General features: G+C 41.1%; 1 protein-coding gene across 1 annotated transcript; it reads left to right on the forward strand.

The window, feature by feature from the left end:
* Positions 1–17619: 17619 nt before the first annotated feature.
* CYTL1 (cytokine like 1) lies at positions 17620–20283 on the forward strand. Its single transcript, XM_061379715.1, has 4 exons — positions 17620–17827; positions 17933–17977; positions 19351–19479; positions 19643–20283. Exons 1-4 carry the CDS (start codon positions 17684–17686, stop codon positions 19721–19723), a joined length of 399 nt encoding a protein of 132 aa, XP_061235699.1. The 5' UTR covers positions 17620–17683; the 3' UTR covers positions 19724–20283.
* Positions 20284–21006: the final 723 nt, after the last annotated feature.

Here is a 21006-nt window from a genome sequence, read left to right on the forward strand (position 1 = left end):
GGTTGCTCAAGACCCTGTCCAACCTGGCCTTGAACACTGCCAGGGATGGAGCAGCCACTGCTTCTCTGGGCAGCCTGCACCAGCTACTCACCACTCTCACAGGGAAGAACTTCTTCCTTATGTTTAACCTGAACTTCCCCTGTTTCAGTTTGAACCTGTCATCCGTTCTCCTCTCACTACAGTTCCTGAATAAGAGTTCCTCTCCAGCATCCTTGTAGGCCCCCTTCAGATACTGGAAGGATGCTATGAGGTCTCCATGCAGCTTTCTCTTTCCCAGGCTGAACAGCCCCAGCTTTCTCAGCCTATCTTCATATGGGAGATGCTCCAGCCCCCTACATCTACATTACTGATTTGGTCTGACACAGAAGTACACTTTTAAAGCAATTGTCACTGTTGAATCAATCTATTTTGCTTTGCTCTGCATTGTGGAGCAGTCTCGGAACTTAATGTGGATTCCTTTGGCATGAAACGGAACCAGAAGGTGCCCTGTAGGAGTGCACCTAGTGCAGCCCAGCTGGTACTAGGCCATCAGCCCGTGGCATCAGACTTAGAGTTAAGTCTAAGTGAAACCCCCAAAATGCATAGAGTGTGGACATTACAGCCTCAGCACCAGCTCTTTCTCATTCCACACCTGCTCTCACACCACTGAAACAATTGCTAATACTGGTAGAGAAGACATCTCCAGGCTTCTGACTGCCTGGCTTTCGAAGAGGTTATAACCCCTGTTTTGTGCTCTTCTTATCCCCTGCTGAAATTTCTGCCATTATATATCATGGCCATGAAGCAGCATATCATTACATTGATTGCAGTATTTACCCATTCTTTCTTTCTTGCCTTTTTTTTTAAAAAAGAAAATAATCCAAAAATGCAGCTTATGGAGAAAAACAGTTGGTAAAGAAAAGCCTCTGTTATGCACAGACACCTCAGCATTTGGTTCTGTTTTACACTCCAGCTTATCTCAATTTACATTCAAGCAACGATTCAAACAGAAAAATGCATAAAAGTACCAGGAGAGGCATCCTATTAAAAGTCCTCAATTCAGTGCATAGGTGCAGGCAATGAGCAGGATATAGCTGTATCCACCAGCTGCCCTTAGCAACCACTCAGCGGTGAGAAATGAGCCTGGCTCCTGGAATAAAACCTGCAGGATAGCACATTTGCAACAGCAGTATTTTTCCTGTTAGAGTACAATTGGACACCCAGCTTGGAATAGTCATGTTTGGTTAGGAATGGGAAGAAACCCTTTTCGTACAAAGTAGTCAGTGCAGAAGTGGAAAATCAGTTATGTTCATCATATCTGTGGTTTTCTATGATTCGTAGTATATGCAGCCACGTAGACGCCATTGATTTGACGCTTTCTTAAGTCATTATGTGAAGAAGCTCTTCATCATTCTGCCACATTTCCTTTATTCAGATTTTATAGAACTATTTTCCCCTGAGAAATCTGTGTGATGACATATTTTAACTCAGGAAGGAAACTATTTTCAAGGATTAAATTACTTCACATTTATACTATGCTTTTGTTGTGTTTTTTTTTTTAATCCTAATTTTAACAATTTAATGCTCTGAAAATTAATTGTAAAGTTAAAAATTCAACTTTCAATTAAGTATAAACCTATTAAAGTGACATTTTGTATGTCTGATCTTATTCTGATTCTTCAGGAGACAATCAGACAGAACAGAGGGGGAAAAAGGCATCCAACACAGAATGGGCTCATGTTAAATTTCTCCAGCTCTGATATAGAAACTGATGACAACTTGGTCTGGATTTTAGCATTTTTTAGATCTGCTGTAAACTTCAGAATTGTGCTTCCCACGCTTTAAGATTAGTTATTTCATATATTTCCTGGCTTTATCTTTCTATATTCTTCCAGAAACAAGAATAAAGAAGGGAAAGTAATTCACCCCTACATTTAAAAGTATTTTCTACAGCTAGTGACACACTGTGATGTGTGATTTTCATATGGATTTTTTTATCGTACCTCCTTTTAAGGATAATGTTTTAAAATACCTTTAGACTACATTTGTGAAAATTATGACATTCATAGGTAAATCACACTGAAACACCAGAAACATCGCTAGCTTCCAATAGGATCCTTTTTTAGGGTGCATATAAAGGCGGTCATCTCTTTTGCTTCCCAACAAACATTTATGAGTAGTCGATGCTCAATAGTCCCTGCTGGCTGCAGCATCTATTCTTCTGTTTATGTATCTATTTTCTACAGCAAAATCCCCATCGTGCCTTCAACCTGGAAAGTTAGGATAAAATAGAGATGCGAATGGTGAACTGGAAATTAAAGGAAAGAAGCTGAAGAAAAGATGGTTCCTGCTTCCATTGCTCTGAAGCAAAAATCTCATTATCATCACTGAAGGCAGCTTTCCATAACTTTCATTTGATACCAACCTTCCCAAAATTTGGAGTTTCTTCATGCCATGAGAAATTTTCAACTGCAGGTGAAAAGAGGGTCATGTTTCCTACCCAAAGAACTTGGACCCTCAGCCCAGACAGGAGAAGCACTGCAGCAAGACCATGGGAAGGAACAGAGGTTCCCGCAGGTAGGCAAAGTGCAAATATTTGGGTTATTTTTCTGCAGGAAGCAAATATTTTAACTTGTTTATCTGTTTTGTTTCAACTCAGTTTGCAGCCTTTGTCTTGCTGGGCTGGGAGATGGTGATTTGGGATTTGGAGCACATTTGTGTTCCTGAATGAAGTCAGAGTGTGCTTGCTTGGAGGGAAATGTGTTACTGGTGTTGCTTGCTGTGACGCTGCTGCTGTTGATTGAAAGGAGCCTGCTGAGGCTTACTGCTGAAATTACGGGAATCTTCAATAAAGCCACTGACAGCCCTCAGAGGGGGATAAAAAACACAGAAGGGAAAATGTTAAGGTAAAATCATGTTGATGGTGAAGTTAGTTGCTTATATAAACTGTTAGTTACAAGCCCAACAATGACCTTTTCTCACATAGGCTGATGGAGGTTGTTCCAGGCAAAAGTATTTTCACGTGTGCTCACAAATGAGGATTTTGCAGAGTCCTGCCAATTTCCATCTTAGTCACCTCCTGAGAATGAGACTGGAGCAAGAATACCAGGAGCCAAAGTACCCCAGTTTATGTTGACCGACTATGGCCCTTAAGCATGGCAGCAATTTGGGAGCAGAGACATACTTTTACTGACTATCCACACAACATTTTCTGTTCCTCTTCTTTTCCCATTGCTTCTGATCTCTTCACATCACTAACTACACAGTGCCTACTTCAATCCTTAGATACTTGTCTTACATAAACACTAACAAGAACCATACTAGTGGTTATGCTAAAAAATCTCACCACTCAAAATCAGCATGAAAGCATTCAGAATCTCCCTTTTTTCAAAGAGCTGGGTAAGCACACTTCTTAACCAATTTCAAAGCAATTTGGCTTCAGTCAATCACTGAAAATTAATAGATCAGAAAATACCTGGCTTTCTTAAGAAGGATACTACAGGAACTGTTTGGAAGGTAATATGTCAGAGGAGTCAGAACATACCTCCTTTACTATACTGACCAAGTGAAAACTGAGTCGCCAGCAATATCCATTCTGGCATGTGGACTCCATTCACCAAGATAGCTCTGTGTAGTTACTGAAGCATTGGAAGTAACTCAATTATTAAAGGTACTTGAAAAGGTGCTTTTGATATTTAATATTAGGTAGGAAAGAAAAATGACTGAAATCATAAAAATCAGAGTAAAATATGGTGAAACAACCTCTTTTTATTTTGCTTCTAAACCTAAAGAGCTGTGGTCTGTTCAATTACTGAATAGATATATTCCAAAACAGTTGCATTGTGCATGCTTGAAACACATCTGAATGTGTGTTGTCTTCCTGTATTTTGTACAATAATTTACTTTATTGCCAAAAAGGCAATATATTTTCTTGAGGCACCATTGAACATACAGCCTGTGCTTACTTGCTTTGTTCATGCAAGTGCAGAACTTCAGATTCATTTACCAGCATGGCTGCTCGCCCACAGTTCATTCTGTCCCTGTGTCCTCAGGCTTTCCAGATTAACTCTTGGCAAGATACCAGCTCACAATATTTCATTTTAAGTCCTCAGAGTCATCAAGATGGAAGCCACCACAGAGAAGGTAACTTCTCTCAAGCATGTGGTACACACAGTCCAGTGGCTGTTGCTGGACTTGTCTAATGCCAAACAAGCCTTCAGTGGAGAATTCTAGACATTAATGTGACAGCTAGCTCACAGCAGGGACCTGAGGCCTTCTGAAGCCTAACATATGAGCTGGAGCAGGACAGCCAAGCTCTGCATTTGATGCTGTGAAAGCCCTCTCTTCTCTGGACCTGGCACCAAGGTGGTAACAAGAAGCAAGAATTGCTTTTCAGCTATAGACCCAAACAGGAGAAACTATTCAGAAAGACTGATACAGACAGTGTTCTATTCATCCTAAATGTTGCCAGACAAACTCCAAAAGCAGCATTTGCTCTTCTAAGGAGAACTGTTAGAGGAAAAGCTGGCCAACCTGAGCATCCCCTGTACCCCAAACACATCAGCAACAGCACCCAAACCAGATACAGAATTTGTAGATGCATGTGTGTGTTCTGCCTGCGTGAATGGTTAACAGTATGGTAGAGTGCGCAGGAACACAGTGTCTTGGAAAGGAAAAATTTGATTACCTTCTAAATCTGCTATCTCAAGTGGGAATGATTCATTGACACCAGTAGGCACAACAGCAAGGAATCCACCACTAAACACAAACAGTTTTCATTTATTGATTTCATTAAACAAATACTAAGCAAGACATGCAATTGCCAGTCAAGGAAAATACATTGTTATTAATGGGTGTAAGGAAGCAGTCCTTGGAGAAGAACAGCAGTAGGTTGAGCAGAGAAGTATGCAGAAGTTATAGCTAAGTTCTGCAACCCAGAGATAATCTTTGCATCACAGTTTCCAGCCCAGTGGGAGTTTTATCTATGACTTTGCCTCTAAGCTGTTATCCATACAGCAGTATTAACAATATATGTCATCTGGAAATTAGTCTCCAGCTTTCAGCAGCATAGTAGATAATGACATGTAGTGTCTTCTTATATCATGTTTCAAACATCCTCCAGTAAGATACATTAACAGTAGACTTTGCTCCCTTGCTGGAGGCTGTGAGCCAAAAGATGAAAGAAATAAAGAAAATAAAGGATGCACAAACAAAAAAAGAGTCATTACATTCCCTAAGGCATCTATGCTTCAGAAGGACCAATGGCCACATGGTTTATTAAAGATGATCCCGAATTATGCAGTGAAAACTCCAGCAGAGAGTCAGCCAAAGCACAGCTTGCTTGACTAGGCAGTTGACAGAAGCATTTGTCCGCACCTCTTTCTGGGTGTTTTTTCTTACCAAGTATGCTGTAGGCACATATGTACACAAAGTTTTAAGTAGAAGAGCCCTATTAGTGAATTCAATCGCATGCACAAATTCACACACTGTTGAGAGTCTTGCTGGATATGGACCTTGGATCTCCCGCTCAACAGCACCATCTTCTCCTTATAACCAGTGCTTTCTTTAAAAAAGAAATCAGCATCAGATGCTGATCTCTGACACAGCTGAAACTCCTTCATGGACTGCACTGGTAATTCAAGCAATACACCAGTTCTAGATGAAAAAGAGTTCTCAGCATCAGGATTCTAATCCGAAATTAGCTTGTATTTCTTCCAAGAAATGTCACAATCATTTTTTAATGTTATTTTAAACAGCAGAACAATCTGAAGGGGAAAGAAATGCCCTCATTTATGCAAGTCTTATCCTAGTATTTAAGTATCTGCTTTCTAATTACTAGAACAATTTGCTAAGAAATAATGGTATGTTTAACTCTGACCAGAACACTTAGGAAAAATTTGTCCCTACACAACAGTGCCTCTGAGTAAAACAAGCTGCAAAATTCATTGCAAAGCCTGTAGTGTTTTTGTCTCTGAGGCAGCCATTTTTCTGTATCACTCTAACATCAAACACTGGTACCTTCCAGCCTCTTTATCCACTACAGAATGGACCATCCACCTTCTGGCTCTTCCTCTGCTCTGCTTGCCCTTGATCCAGTTGGCAATGAAGGAGCACCAAGACTGTCCATGTGTTTACTGGCATGAGGGGCTGTGTTCCTTAGGGATTTACTTGGACAGCAGAGCTGAGATGCTTATCGCTGGGGTTGGCTCCAGAAGCATCTCTCATGGTTTGGGCTCACATTTGCTCATCCAAGTTGTCTGTATCCAGACACAGCTCCCTATTGTGATTTCCTCCTGTGATGACGACCCACAAAAGAAATAAAGTTACATAAAGAGCTTGATAAAAAAAATATTCAATAAATAAAAAAATAATTAATTAAATAAATGTGTTCAATAAATAACGCTAAAAAAAAAAGAGAAAGAAAGCACGAGAATGCCAGTCAATTTAAGAGCAGCTATAGTCTAATAGCAGCTCCATTTCAGGGCAGAGGCCAAGTCCTAAGCAAGGGTCACACTCTGATAGCTTTAATCATGTTACTGTATCAGTTATCCTGCTCCTGACAAGAGCTGACACAGGGGGTGACAGAATCTGGTTCCATCTCAGAAGAAAATGGAGCTTGACTTTCCTCATAGCTCTGCCTTCAGAGAGCAAAAAGAACGCATAAAAGAGTAAACATACATCTATGCCTTGCCTTCTGTCTTACATGACTTTCCTCCACTCACATGTTCACGTTGCAGAAAATTCTGTCTCATGAAAGCAATGGCCACTGCCTATGTCTGTCTCGCACACCAGAAAAGCAAGTGCTGGATATGCAATTTGTTTTCCATGTTTTGTTTGGCTCTGACATGGCCAGGGAATATAGGGCTGCCCTTGGACAGCACTCTGTGCATTTGGAAAGCGTCTAAATTGGTCCACAGGCCCAGCTGGTAAAAACAAGAGAAAAATGTGAAAAACACAATTCAACACGCACTGGAGCTCAGGCTCCAGACCCACAACTCGTTTGTTTTCTGTTCAAGGTTTGAATTCTTCTAATACAGTGCCTGTGTGTGCGTATGTGAGTGTGTGGTTTGGCTTCAATTTTTCCTTCAGGAATGTGTCTACACAGCTAAACAAAATACCTCCCTGGGGGCAGCTTGTGCTTTACAGTTGCTGCGGCACAGAGAAGAAACCAGATTTTACAAAGACAGAAATGGAGCACATCCTGCCAGGGTATAAGAAAAGCTTCATGCTTGACATCATTAACAACCAAATTAAAATCAAAAAATAATTTTTTACTCCAATGCATTTAGAACAAAAGCCTTGAAAACTTGCCTATCTCTTTAGGAAAAGAATAGGAGATAAATGCATGGAAATAATACATATTTTCTAGCTATAAAAGGACTATGACCAGGCACCTTTTCCAAACTGCTCTTTAAACATGTTTCACATGCTTTGTAAGTCATTTTTTCCCCTGAGGCTTGGTCTGTTAACAAAGAGGTGTATTAAATACAGATGAACAAAAAGATCAGCTCAGAGCTATTCCTTGTGTTTGCAAATGTTGATTCCTCTACAGGGCTACTCAGGCCTGACACCAGGTCTCTCTCAATAAGGATTCAGCATCCTCAGAGCAGCAAATATATTTAGCCTTTTCCTAGCAAGTTCAACACTTGATAGCAAGGCTTAGAAAATTCATCTCACTAAAGAATTTTTTTTGTTACTACTCCTATCAAAGTATAAAGCTAAACAGAGACGGTTTATTGGCATCAAGAGCCGATACACTGTGCTTGGAAATGTAACCCCTCTTTGAAAAGTATGTGTAAAGCAGAATCAAAGAGTCTGCTTTGATCACTTTGGTACTTTCCTGAATGCTGTTTGGTTTCTTTGACTCTATTAGTTCTATTTCCCTTTGGTGTCAGAGAGAAAATGGTGTGGACAATGCTATCATTCTCCACCCGGCACATTGTTTTATTACAGAAGCTCGTGTACCTAAATTATGCAATAGGAAGAATGGAAACCATGTCTTTTTGATGTGAACAAAGTTAATGCCAACCTTTTCTGTTGGTGTACAGTTAGTGAATAAAAATGAGTTGATGTTCTGAGTGCAGTTCATAGTGTGGCAGCTGCTGTGCTGTCTGTACATGTGCTTTCCCCAGGAGCAAACCCAGCCTTTCTGAGAGCACCACATAGCTACATAGTACTGCTTGCATAGCAGCCTTAATGCTGTATTCAGATTAGGGTTCAGTGGGGCAACTGTATTTCTCTGGCCAGTGCATTACCACATCCTTCTCTGGGCTGGACTCCAAGGCCTCCAGCCTGCATTTCAGGCAGCTGTGGGCTCTCTCCTAGAAAGCCATGGACCATTGCCTTACGCCTCTGCGGCTTCAGTTCTCATATCAGTCAAAGCGACGGCTGCTGGTCAGCAGTCAAGGCAGCCCCATTCCAAGTGGCACCACAGAAGCGGAGTTTCCACCTTGCCTGGCCTCTGCAGTCCTTGCGCGCCTGGATTTTTACTTCTTTGAGAGACGGGGATGTATATGCATAGATTGTCTACATGGACCTTACCACCCCTACTACAGAACTTCCCAGTAACACCTATAGGAAAATGGGCTGTGAATGAGGGAGGCTGTGATGGGGCTGCAGTGCCCTGAGCCACAAAGCTGACAGCCAGCTTTGTCAGAAGAGCAGGACAAGGACACAACTGTTGGAAAAGTAACTGGGGCAACAAGAAATGGGAGGCAGAAGGGAAAAATGCCCACATTGTCCTACCCCCCCCCCCACACTGAATATTCTCACTCTTCTTCCTGCAGCCCATGCAGTCTGAATCCACCCCCTCAACCATGGGTGACCAAAAGTGTACACAATATGCCAGATGAGCAGATCCCTGTTTTTACACTGGTGTCAATATGTCTTTGTCTCTGCTGGTTATAACTCCTTTGATACATCCTAAAATTACATTAATGTTTTTCATGTCAGTTCTGACTAGTGGCTAATATTTATCCCATGATTAATGACAAAATATGTAGCAAGAAACTTAGCACAATTTTTTGTGCCCTCTATTATTGCCATGTAATGAGCTTTCACAATACAGTAGAAATTCTATACAAAAATTCAGAGCCAAACACATAGCACTATTGGATTTAATTATTTCAATTAATCCGGTCTACAGTGATCTATATTTATTTCTCTAGACTATTCTGATCTTCTGTGTTGATACTGGCTCCTAAACTTTTGTTTTAAATTATGTCAGTGAAAGGGTATATGGTAATACTTGTCACAAAGAGAGATTGTGATTAGTATATTAAAGATAACGCCTCAGCCATGCCTCTGTGTGTTACCAGGAAGTCATTATTTCACACAGACCGCTTGGGTATAAGGTAGACGATGAATATATTAACTCTAGATAATTTAAGGTAAACAGACAGGGTTTTCCTTTAGTATTTACCCAAGATTACTGGGGAACTGCTCAGCCTCTTTCCATCTTGTGCACTCACACATGATTTTACCCTTTTGGGGCTATTTATTTGAGGAACAATGTTTTAACAAAGAACATTTAAATTGCCTCTGCAAACTTTAGCATGACTTTACTCTTGTATACTCTATGTATATGTATATCAGAAGGACACTTTACATTTCAAAAGCAACAAGCTTCTCACAGTTTTTTGAAGAAAGCTGCTTATTTCAAGAGAGCTGCTCATTTGCAAGGGCAGCCTCAGCTCTCAGCAAGAGAGAGCACTGCAGTGACTCACTAGCTCGCACTGCTGCTAAGATTGCTTTTTGCCCCAAATGCCATTTGCCTGGTTTTCAGCTTGGGAAACTTCTTTAAATTCTCCAGTGACTTTGCCAGCTAGACAACAACAGCATCAGAGTGTGAATCACACCATTTCAATAGGCTGATTGTGAAATAAATATGAACAGAAACAGCAGGGGGTGGCTTTTCTTTAGCAGTCACAGTTTCCTTTTCACTATATGCCCTTAAAATGCCCAGGCAGCCTATTAGTGGAGGGGAAGATTGATAGAATAGCATTTACATTTTAAATCAAGCCAAGTTCTCACTTCCCCAGCCACAACCCTTCTAAAACATCAAACAAACAAACAAACCAAAACAAAACAAGAAAAGCTGCAGCCAAATGGAAAGGAAGAAAATAAATGTTAATTTGATTACTCTTCTAATGGAAATCAGCTTAATGGTCCAAAATCAAAAGTATAGACGTTAAAGACCTTGTCTTGTTCTACACATGAAAGGCACACAACTGAAACTGGGGTGATTCTTCACTCAAAGTATTTCTCTTTATGCCATCCCTCAGTGCTTTCCTCAGTACATTACCCAGCTGTAATGTTGTCTCAGTTTCGTATCATTGTTTCTCTTTCCTGTTGGGAATAACTCTAAAAGAAACTTTATAAAACAGTAAGAGTAAGTAGGCACACTGTTGCTGAGAGAGTCCCAAAGCCACCCTTAGGTCTGACCTGCCTTTCACCTAGCCAGTGACCTTGAACCCTATTCCTCCCCTGGGTACAGCTGCCTGGGGCACTCACGCCAAGGTGGGCTATGTTAAGGCACTGTGGGCACTAAGTCACCCAACTGAAACAAACACGATCTAAACCCACACTTCAGGGACATCTAGTCATCTGGGAATTCATTACATGTGGTTCAGGAGCAGAAGGAGAGTCTTCCTCCACTGTTTTATCAAAAGGATTTAAAACAGAAAAGTTGTCATGAAGAAAGAAATTCAGTTTTAAATGACAATTACATCTGAAACACACTCTGGTGCTGACACCAGCTTCTGACATGCTCAGGTATTTATTTTTTCTCTATTTCAAGGCAAGCTGAGAGAACAAAAGGATAATTATTCTCTTTATTGATTTTCTTTAGCAGAACAAAAATAGTTATTCTCATCACCTCTGGATTTTACCTGGTAGAACAGATCATCAACTATTCCACCCTATTTTATACACTTCTGTTTTGTAGAAGAGAATTTACACCTGTACATGGTATTTGTCACAACATTTGTTTTTAGGACACTGGCAAAGATGGCTTTGAATCTGAATCTGCATTGTGTCTCTGATAGACAGGACTCCAAAAGGTAATGCTCTTTGTGAAAAATAAGTCATAATGGCTCTGATTTACTCTTGCTTTGGCTTTAAGGCTTTTGTGCCACTAAGATAAATGAATTGAACACTAGTTTTAATGTAAAGTGAGATTATGGATCTGCAGGAGTCTGTGACCTGTGCCATTGATTTCAGTGATATGCTATGCTTAAACATAAAACATAAAAAGCAGTGTATAGAAAAGAAAGTAGAAATATGGAGACATGATGTGTTATATTGTCCTGGGTTACCGGCTGGGCTTAAACTACGACATATATGGACCCGTACTTCATCTTCTCAGTCAGCTGAGATGAGAATTTGTTTTACCTTGCAGTTGTTCTAACCTGCTGGAAGAACTGTTTTTTGTATCTAGAAATACACACAGCAACATAAGCTTTGACGTTTGCAGGTTTCTAGGCAAGAATAAATAGAAAACTGACCCTGCTAGCATGCTAAGCAGATAGTAAAAAGCTCCTGTGCTGGCTGTAGTTGAGAAGTCTCTTTGGGTTCCTACTTGGGTCTGACCCAACTGTTATGCAGAGTTGCACTTTCAGTCTCACCTGTTTATTTTCTTTTAGTGACATAATGCTTCTGAAAGATGCATGAATACCACTCCTGGAAAATAAAGTTGCTCATCTCCTTGCAGATTAACCACAGCATAGAGAAGAGCTTGGAGAGGCAGCACATGGCTCAGACCTTGTGTTTTTTCAGACCTTGAATTACTCAGTGGACTCGTAACAGGGACAAATTTGGTAAATGACCACATTTATTTGTATCACCTCTAATACATTCCTTGCTGGCTGACATGATTTTTCATCATGAGTGTAATTAGGGAGGGTGTTAAGCTGACCAGCAATGATAAGACCTGGAGCTATCTGCTACATTTGCACGTGCATGGGGAGAGAGGTCAGGAGGGCAAACGGAGAGATGGGAAGCGTGAATAACTTGCTTAGCACTGCACTAAATCTGAACAAGGCTCTCTCTACAAAACGCTGTTATTGGGGCCCTGACTTCGGTGTTAATAAATAATAGTATTACCTTAAGATAACCCATATACATGAGTGGTCTCGAACCCCAGACACGGTGCAGACAAGGCACTTGTGTGCTACAGGGAGGAAAGGAGGCAGCTCTGCCTGAGCCCACACCCAGCCAGCAAGCCAGGCTGAAAGCACCGCTGTTGTTTCACTGGAGAGGTCTGTGAGTTACTCTAAAGTAAAATTGCCTTTTTCTTCGCAAGGCAGTGAAGGCTTAGGACTCTAAATCCTGCATTACTTGAATCAATAAGCCTTGCAGTGACTGAAAAGAGTATCACCAAAGGGCTAAAACCACATAATCTTCCGTCTCCCTAGTGTTGATGGCTGTGTTCCCACAGCATCCTTGGGAAATACCATTATTCCTGTTGCACAGGCAGCAGCCAAGACACAGACCAGCCTGGCTACATCTGCACCACAGTGACAGACGTTCATGCAGACATCTCCCAGCCTTTTGCAGCACTGCCATCACACTGAGACCCAGATACAGCAGTGGATGCAGGAGCCTGCTGCAGCAGCAGGTTGGACACACCACCTGCAGAGATGGCTAGTAAGCACAGCTAGTGCCAATGATTCCCTCACTGGTCCAAGGCAGCACAAGGAAATTATTCCTGTTCCTCAGTCCTGCTGGCCTGTCCTGTCTCTGTCCTGGACCACAGGACTCCCCATTTCCATATGTTTTCCCGCAGGAAAAGTGCCCAGTGCCAGGTTCATGCTGGCAAGACTGCCAGATTTCAGAACATCTCATTTCTTTTTCTGATTCAGATGGCTTAGCTGCTTCAACACCCGTTTTATCTAAGAACAGGTTTTTGAGCAGTAATATCTGTTTCCTCAATATATACATAAATGTTTTAAAATAACAACAGCAGTGTAGAAAAAAGAAGCCTGCACCACTGAGTAAGCAAAGAGGACTTCTCCTTAACTCTCATGGGGGAACAGCATCACAACACTAGCCCAGTGACAATCCTGAGGTCCTGCCTTGCCCATTGTCCGCAGCTTGGCTAAGCCATGCATGTCACCAGCAGAGACATATCGTTAGTATGCAAGAGAAAAGGAGACACATTGGATTCCCCCACATTCAAGTTGCAGGCACACCTCTACCATACCCAGCTTCCCTTCTGTACTAGGGGCAGCTGGCAGCACTGTGCGCCAGCACCTTTGAGATGCAGGGCAATGTGTGAGGCTGCCCATATCTTGATATTCAGTGCTGATGTCTACAGAAAGGATCAATACAGTGCACTGTTGCACAGAGAGGAAAAACACAACAAACATATAAGACCTTAATCAAAACTCCAGGGTTTCCAAAAAGCCCTGTGCTGAAATCGAAGACTGCATGGCAGTTTAGCTCTGCCCTGAAGCAAGTGGCACTTTTGCCACAACAGCCAGCTGAGTCACTAGGCTTTGAATCACTTCTTAAATACACAGGGCTTGCTCTGTAAAATGCTGGTTTACTTTCCCTATTTTTCAATACAATCAGAAGTCCATTTCATGAGGTGTCTAATGGCAGCCCCTGACTATTTGAAAATAAACATTCCATTAAACAAGTGGATTTTGGTGTTAGGAAGTCAGCAACCTGAAAGGGCTTTTGTCAAAAGTTGGTGGAGGCCCTGGTAGGCTGTTCAAACATGGGAGGAATTTCTGTCTGCATAGTGTGTCCTTTGACTTTTAGAAAAATATTATTGTTTGAGTTTTCAGTAACTTGGAAGCAAAAAGGACAACATAGCTCAAAACTTTAAAAAGGAGAAAATATGTCAATAACACAGTTAGGACATGATAGGCTTCTGAGTTTCCTCTCAGCCCATGTGTCTTCTACTATGGATTAGTCCTTATAAAAAAGTAAACAAATGCACTGTAAATAGCACCCAGGGCTCTAGTGATATCACCAGATTCAAGAGTTGATACAAAACTTAGAGAGTGTATATCCTGAGCCCTCAGAGGCCTCAAATGCTCACTGAATTGAGGAGTATGGTGAAGATGTGTCTGTGATGGAGTTGTCCATGTCATGAGGATAATCACAAGTACAGTGGTTCTGATTGACTCCTGTTGTGCTCCCTTCTCATGCTGGCCTGAGCTTCGTTCCACAGACTGGAAGGGCTGTAAATAGCATCTTCTCTGTAGAGACAATCTTCAGGTAAGTTTTGACTCTTTGCCCTTTTCCCCTCCTATAGCTCTAAAGAATATTGCCTTTTCCATATTGCCTCTAAGATGTTATTAGCCTTTGCGAAGAACAGCTTGTGTCTCCCTGTTAAAGACCTTCTCTGCCCGAGGCAGGGTACACACCAGAATTAATAAATGGCTAAATGGCTTTGCATAACTGACTGGATAAAAACAGTCACTGAAAAAAGATTCTGGAATTTCAGGGGCTTCAGTAACTCTGTATCTGGTTGAGAGTTGTACAGGGTGCCTTAAACTGAAAGGACTCACAGTCCCTGGTGTCACTAAGACGTTCTCCTGAAGCCACCAGTGAGCTTCTTAGAGACAACAAAGTTATTTGCTCATATCTGGACCATAGATTTAATGTACTCAGAGCTCAAGGATAATCTTGATGATGAGCTACAAATAGGAAATAACTGAGAAGAGAGCATTTGTCTTTTTTGAACTGAGTTGCATATTCTGCATGCTGAGATGTGCAGAAGTGCTGATGAGCTAGTAGATGTTGGAAAATATCCATCTGGGTCGGAGACAGCTATGCATGTAATCTGGCTCAGGGAGGAGAAGATTTAGGTGAGGAAATTAAACTCTGGTGCTTCCTTTCTTCCTTTTTTTCTGAAAAAAAAATAAATTAAAAAAACCTTTTTCCTGGTATTTCTAAGGGTAACTCGATTTTTTAACTATATGAGTAGACATCTATACAGGTGGCTTTCCATGAGTTAGTTTATATAGGATCAAAGAGAAACCACAAGGCAGGAATACTGCAGCTGGGTAAAAACTTCAGAGCAAATTACTTCAGCAATTTTGCCTCTTCAGAAAATAGATAACAATATTTTTTATTTGGTTAAATGTTTTAGTGAAGTTTGCATCCAGCCTTTGCTTTCCTCTCTGGGCCAAGAAGAGCTTGGTCAGCAAAGGAATTGCACTTCCTTGTTCTGCAGAAGAACAGGGAAGGGTGGAACATTTCCCATGCCTGTCAGTGGCAAAGCATCTTGGCAAGCTGTGCAGCTGAACAAGTCTCACCTCTTAAGACAGAAGTTATGCTATGCAGTGTGCAAGTGTGAGGCCAGGCAGACCTCAGCTGCAAAGGTATGAATGGTGGGTGCCAGTCGTTTTCTCCCCCTTCCCTTTGTCACTACCTCAGATCATTGCCAGCATGCTGCACCTTCAAAAACTGAGAAAGAAATTAATTCCAGGTCTCCCACGTTTTGGACAAAAAGTCATGAGCCCTCAGTGCAGTGCAAGTGTTGGGATTTTCCTCCTCTGGGTGTCTACTTGGAACAATATGTGGCATTCAGTATATATGCCAGGCTCCCTCAGACGAGACCATTGAGTGAGGTTTCTATGGCATGGGGCATTCACTCCAACCTGGGAGACAAGGGATTGGGTTAAACTAGAGGAAGCTACACATTTGCTCCCTGGCCCTGGGCAATCAGTGTGAAGTTCAGTTCATAATGTAATTCGAAATTGGTGTTGGCACTTTCAACGTTACCCTGTCCTAATGGGAGAGATTTTGAAATGGCTTTAAGCTGCCTGAGTATGTCCAGGACAGGGGACTTGGAGAGTTGTTTTGCTGGTGTTTCTTGCCAGACAAAGAGTGGCCATAAGGCACATGATCCATAGTATTAAATTGTAGTTTGAAATAAAGTCATCACTGTAGGCTTAACATAGGTAAAATACCAAGAAAGAGAATATTGCTTGCACTTAAAAAAAAATAGAAAAACAAACGCTTCATTTTGAAGCCATCCTTAGCAGCAGCTGGGTTGCCGACTTCTTGTAGTGGGAGAGCATTTATGCAGTTCAGAAGACTGCTCTTCTGGCAGAGCAACTACATTTTAGCAGGTTGCCAAATGAGAATGCGATAGAAGCATAATATTTCACTGCTACACTCAGCTACTCTTTACAGTAATGAGCTGGTGATTAAGAGACTGTTTCTTTTCCAGCAAGGCTCACAGTAAGACATATCCTTTCCTTGGACGTGCTCTAAGTAGCTCTGTTTAGATCTGTGATCCAGCTGCTTGGGACTGTCTCAGAAGGTTTTCTGTCTTCCTCCAGTCTCTTCACTTGTCTAGGCAACAACTATCTTTCCTAGAAATAAGACCCAGCAGCCCATTTGCCAAGGTCGGTCCTAAATTCCCCTCAGCCAGGACTCCCAACTTTTCTTTCTCTTCCTAGTATCTGCCACTTTGACCTTCTGGAGCACATGATGTTACTAAGCTAATCGTTCTTTATGAGGACAAAGGAACATATAACAACAGACCATAGTGTGCATCTCTCTGTTTCCTCCAGGTGGTTTGGTCGATTTGAGTCAGAGTCATCTGCAGCATATAGAATATTTTTTCTTTCCAACACTAATTTTGGAAACTCTGATTTTCCCTCTAAAATGGCTGTTGGGAAGCCCTTTCTTTTACAGATGTTCAGTCGTTTCCTCTTCTCCCACCTTCAAATGAACCTTCTTGGGCTACTGCAATGGCAGGGTATTGGAGTACTTCATCACATGCTTTACTCATTTGGTTAATACCTAGCTAGAATATGAATTTGAAAGGGGAGAGGGTAACTTGTGAAATAGGCAGTTCTTCGTTCAAGGGTACCTCCATTTTACAGGACAATTAACATGTAAGAACAACTTATGTTCAGCCTCAGGCCTGCACCCCAGCATCTGGATTTCTCAGTGCCATCTGGCATCTAATAAAGGAACAGAGCCTCATAAATTTGAGTCAGAAAGCAAAATAGTTTTTATACATTTATGACAGCCATATAGAGACGTATTCATTCTGTTTGAGACCATGAATGTGTAAATCCACGTGTCTCTCCAAGCAACCATAACGAGCACTATTTTTTCGATTAAGAAATTGTGAGCATCTGCCTAGGTTAAAAGAGAAAATGACATTAGACCTGGAAGGTTTCCTTTATAGCGGTAAACTTTCAGACCTGCTAGGGATGATAAGCAAGTCTAATTGATACTGATAACATATGTCACCAGTCCTGGAAGGATTTCTCTCTATCTGCAGCCTCTGTAACTCCCACAGCTGTATATTACATCCTCAAGAAAGGTGTATGTGTCAAAGTACATACAGGATTGGGGCCTACAACACTTTGATAACCCTGTGCTGCTTCTTACACACATATATCTGTTGCTTGAGATGCTCACTAGGTTATTTTCCTTCTGGAATGAAAAACATCAGTAGTGTTTGTTTTTGTTACCCTCATTCCCTCCTTTCCCCGCTCCAGGCAGGAAAGCACTAGCAGCTCTGCCTCATAGGTTGGCAGGAAATTTAAAACAGCAGCAAGCTGCTGCTTGGACCACCCCCAGGCTTTTTCTTTTTTTTTCCCATTGATTCAGGAGACTATTTAATTGGGAGCTGACTTGTCAAACTCACTCATTGACACCAGTAGCTGCTAACCACTCACAGTGGGGTTTTCCCTCCCTTCCTCCTCCTTTGGACAAGCTCCCTACAATGAAGATGCTGCTGAGTCTGATTGCTCTGCTGTCTGCTGCCCTGTTATCCAGAGCAGCCCCTCCAACTTGCTACTCGAGGGTGTTGTCTCTGAGCAAAGAAATCACGGAGTCCTTTAAGGAGTTACAGACTTCCAAAGCTGTGGTGAGTCTACCTAAAAACTACTCCAGCAAAGATGATGGGTTGCGTGCTTTTGACACAAGTTTCTCTCTGAACAAAATTGCAACAGGTCTTTCTTCTTTCCTGCAGGACTCCTGTGTGGAGATGTTGCCCAGGCTGTACTTGGACATACATGTAAGTTTTCACACTGCTTTCTTAATTCTGTGACGTAAAAGCAGCTAATAAAAAGAGAGAGCTCTTAAGACTGCACCCCAGAAGAGTGGTTTGAAAGACATTTTTAAGAGCTTGATTAATTAGAGATGAGTGACCAAAAAGAAAAAAATCTCGTATTAAACCTTATTAAAATCTTTGTGAATCTTCTGAGATTTTACTCGTTTCAAAATTTCAAAAATGAGGAAACTGATATTTTGAAGTGACTACTTACTGTACATTATTTATTGTGAGAGAGCCTTTTCAGAAGTTAAATATGTGCAACAAAACTTTGAGTAATAGTTTAAAAGAAGAAATGCAGAATAAACTTTCTGCATTGAGTAAATCTACTTCACTTTATATAATAAGTATCTTTTGGGACTGCTGTTTTAATAAAAATAAGTGCAAGAATACCTTCCTGGCTTTTCCTATTTTAAATAGCTATTTGTTGAATCTAGAAAGAAAAAGTATGCCTGAGGGTATAAAAGTGTGACACTGAGAAAAGACAGCAGTAGTCATCTCCCAGCAAAGACAAAATAGAAATAACTTCCTGCACACATAGTTAATGTCATAGCATTCTGCCCTGTGATATTTGACATATTTTGCTTCTTTTCCCAGTGCTCCACTGGGTAACTAAAAAGCAGAAAATATCCAACAAAGCAAGAGATGCCTGATACGTTTTGCCAGAGGCAATTACACTATCAAGACTTGCTAGTCATGACCATCTATCCCAATTCCAGAGTTACCAGTGGCTCACTTCATTGCAAAGACCAAGCAATGTGAGCCCCGTGCCTTAGTTTCCCTCACTTTAAAGCAACAGCTGGGGTATTTATCAGCTTCAGAAGGATGTTATGAAATCCATTTTGGCTGTGCTTTATTTTGAAAATGCAAAGTCTGAGACAAAAATTACTCTAAAAATATTTTGCTTTGTGCTTACAATATTGCTGATTGTATGGGAATAAAAGAATCATGTCTGTGATTGATAATCTGTTCAGCAGTTCATTCAGGTGCTCTCTTAGAAGTGAAGCAGTGCACCTCTTCTGTAGCTAACTCTACCCACTACAGAAGCAGATTTGATTGTTTTGGCACTGCTGCCTCCTAAACCATGTGAGAAATAAGCTGGCAGACCGAAATTGTGTCTATTAGCTTTCCCAATCACTTACTTGGTCCAAACATTTTTGTTGAAGTACTGATGGTGAATTTTCCTAACTGAAGTTTACACAGGCTACGTACATACGTACATAGAGGTAGGAATTCAAGGTTCCCACAGAGGCAGTAAGAATTTTGTAAGTGATGGATGAGAAGCATAAATCTGTGTGTGTGCAGGGTTACACATACCTCTTTTGCATGTTTTGCAGAATTACTGCGTGTTGGCAAAGCTCCGTGACTTTGTGGCCTACCCCAGATGTGAGAGAGTGCTTGAAGTGAGTGAGCTGAAGGAAAAAGCCCGGAGCCTGTACACCATCATGATCTCCTACTGCAGAAGGGTAGGTCAAGATACACCAACAAGGACACAGTCTCTGTTTTTAGCTCTCTCTGTCACTATCTTGTCCTTTGAAGTGCAAAACTGGATCAGGGCCTAAGCTTCTCAACACTGTGCTATCTTCTGCCTTCCTCCTTATATGTTACCCTTCTCTTTTGTTTCTCCAGGACTTGGTATTCCTCACTGATGACTGTAACGCTCTGGAAAATCCTATTCTGCCTCCCACTGAGGACTCCATCGAGACCTAAAAGGGATTCAATCTGAAAGTTGTACCTGGGAAATTTTTGAGGAGACCAAGAGACAAAATATGCGTACACAATCAACTACAATGTTAAGAACCAAGATCTTTTTCAAGCACACTAGCAATATTATCACAGACCTATCCATTTTTCTCTACTTTGGCAGGAAATGAACTGCATGCCTTGCATACCTACTGAGCTGCTAGGGGAAATACTGTTAGAGAGCATTTCTTCATTTGGCAAGGTATAATATTTCAGCTTAGCCAAATGTATATAGTATGTTTTGTTTAAACATTAGACAGTAGATTTTTTTTACTCTTTTATTAATAACTACATTCATATAAAGAAAATACATTGTGATCAATATTCTACCCTGATTTAGCAGTTCTTTTATTAGATGGACATAGAAGGGACTATGTTTTTTTCTTAAATGTTTGATAGGAGAAGTGTAATTCTGTACTGGAAGATGTCTCTCTACCCGTATAGCTCATACATATATGCTGATAGTTTTGTTGTTAAAGTTGTAAGAATAGAGGAGAAAAGAACTTGTCTCTGTGGAAAACTAAATAAAAACACAGCCTTCTAACCCAAGGTGCTTGTTTTACATCTTGTCTTTCAACATCAATCTGAAAGGTGTCATTCTTATAAACTTACTTTTCACGGTTACTTGCAAGCTGTTTTTCACAGCATAAGCCTTCTTCAGCTTTGTTTCCATAGCAATGCAAACTTTGCTGTGTCTGCATGATTTGACAATGTTTGAGGTTTTACTGGGAGGATTTATCTGTACTGCAAACAATTTCTTTTTTGTCCAATAATAATTTTTGTCCACTAATAACAGAATTAGTGGATTTTTTTTTTAAATACTATTCTGTGTTGTGAGAATGTAAGTTGTAAGGCAGTGGCTCAGAAAGCCTGTTAAAGCTTTGGACAGATTGGTAAAACACAGATGATATACTGAGCTATGAGATTAATAAGATTTCCAGAGAACAGTTCCATAGTCACGGATCCCTTCAGCATGTGGAGGACGTGAGACCTTCACACCCAGCAGTTCTTTGGTGCCAACAATAAAAATGGTCTTTCCCATATTCTCAGAATTAGCTGCTAATACCCTAGAGAGTCCCTTTCTTCCCTCTGTGCAAGTGGTTCCTCTCTCTCCTGTATAGTATTTGCCAGTCATTCATCTGCAGCACCGCCAACCCTGGCGACTTGGTCATTGGTCTCACTACAAGTTTTAAATACCCTTCTGTGGTCACGGGATTATGTGACAGTTACAGCTCCTTTATCGTCCTGTC

The sequence above is a fragment of the Neopsephotus bourkii genome, unplaced genomic scaffold (genome assembly GCF_033783945.1).
Source record: "Neopsephotus bourkii isolate Nb327-2 ecotype Australia unplaced genomic scaffold, CSIRO-AGI_Nbou_v1 NB_1780, whole genome shotgun sequence".
In the NCBI taxonomy this organism is placed as follows: domain Eukaryota; kingdom Metazoa; phylum Chordata; class Aves; order Psittaciformes; family Psittacidae; genus Neopsephotus; species Neopsephotus bourkii.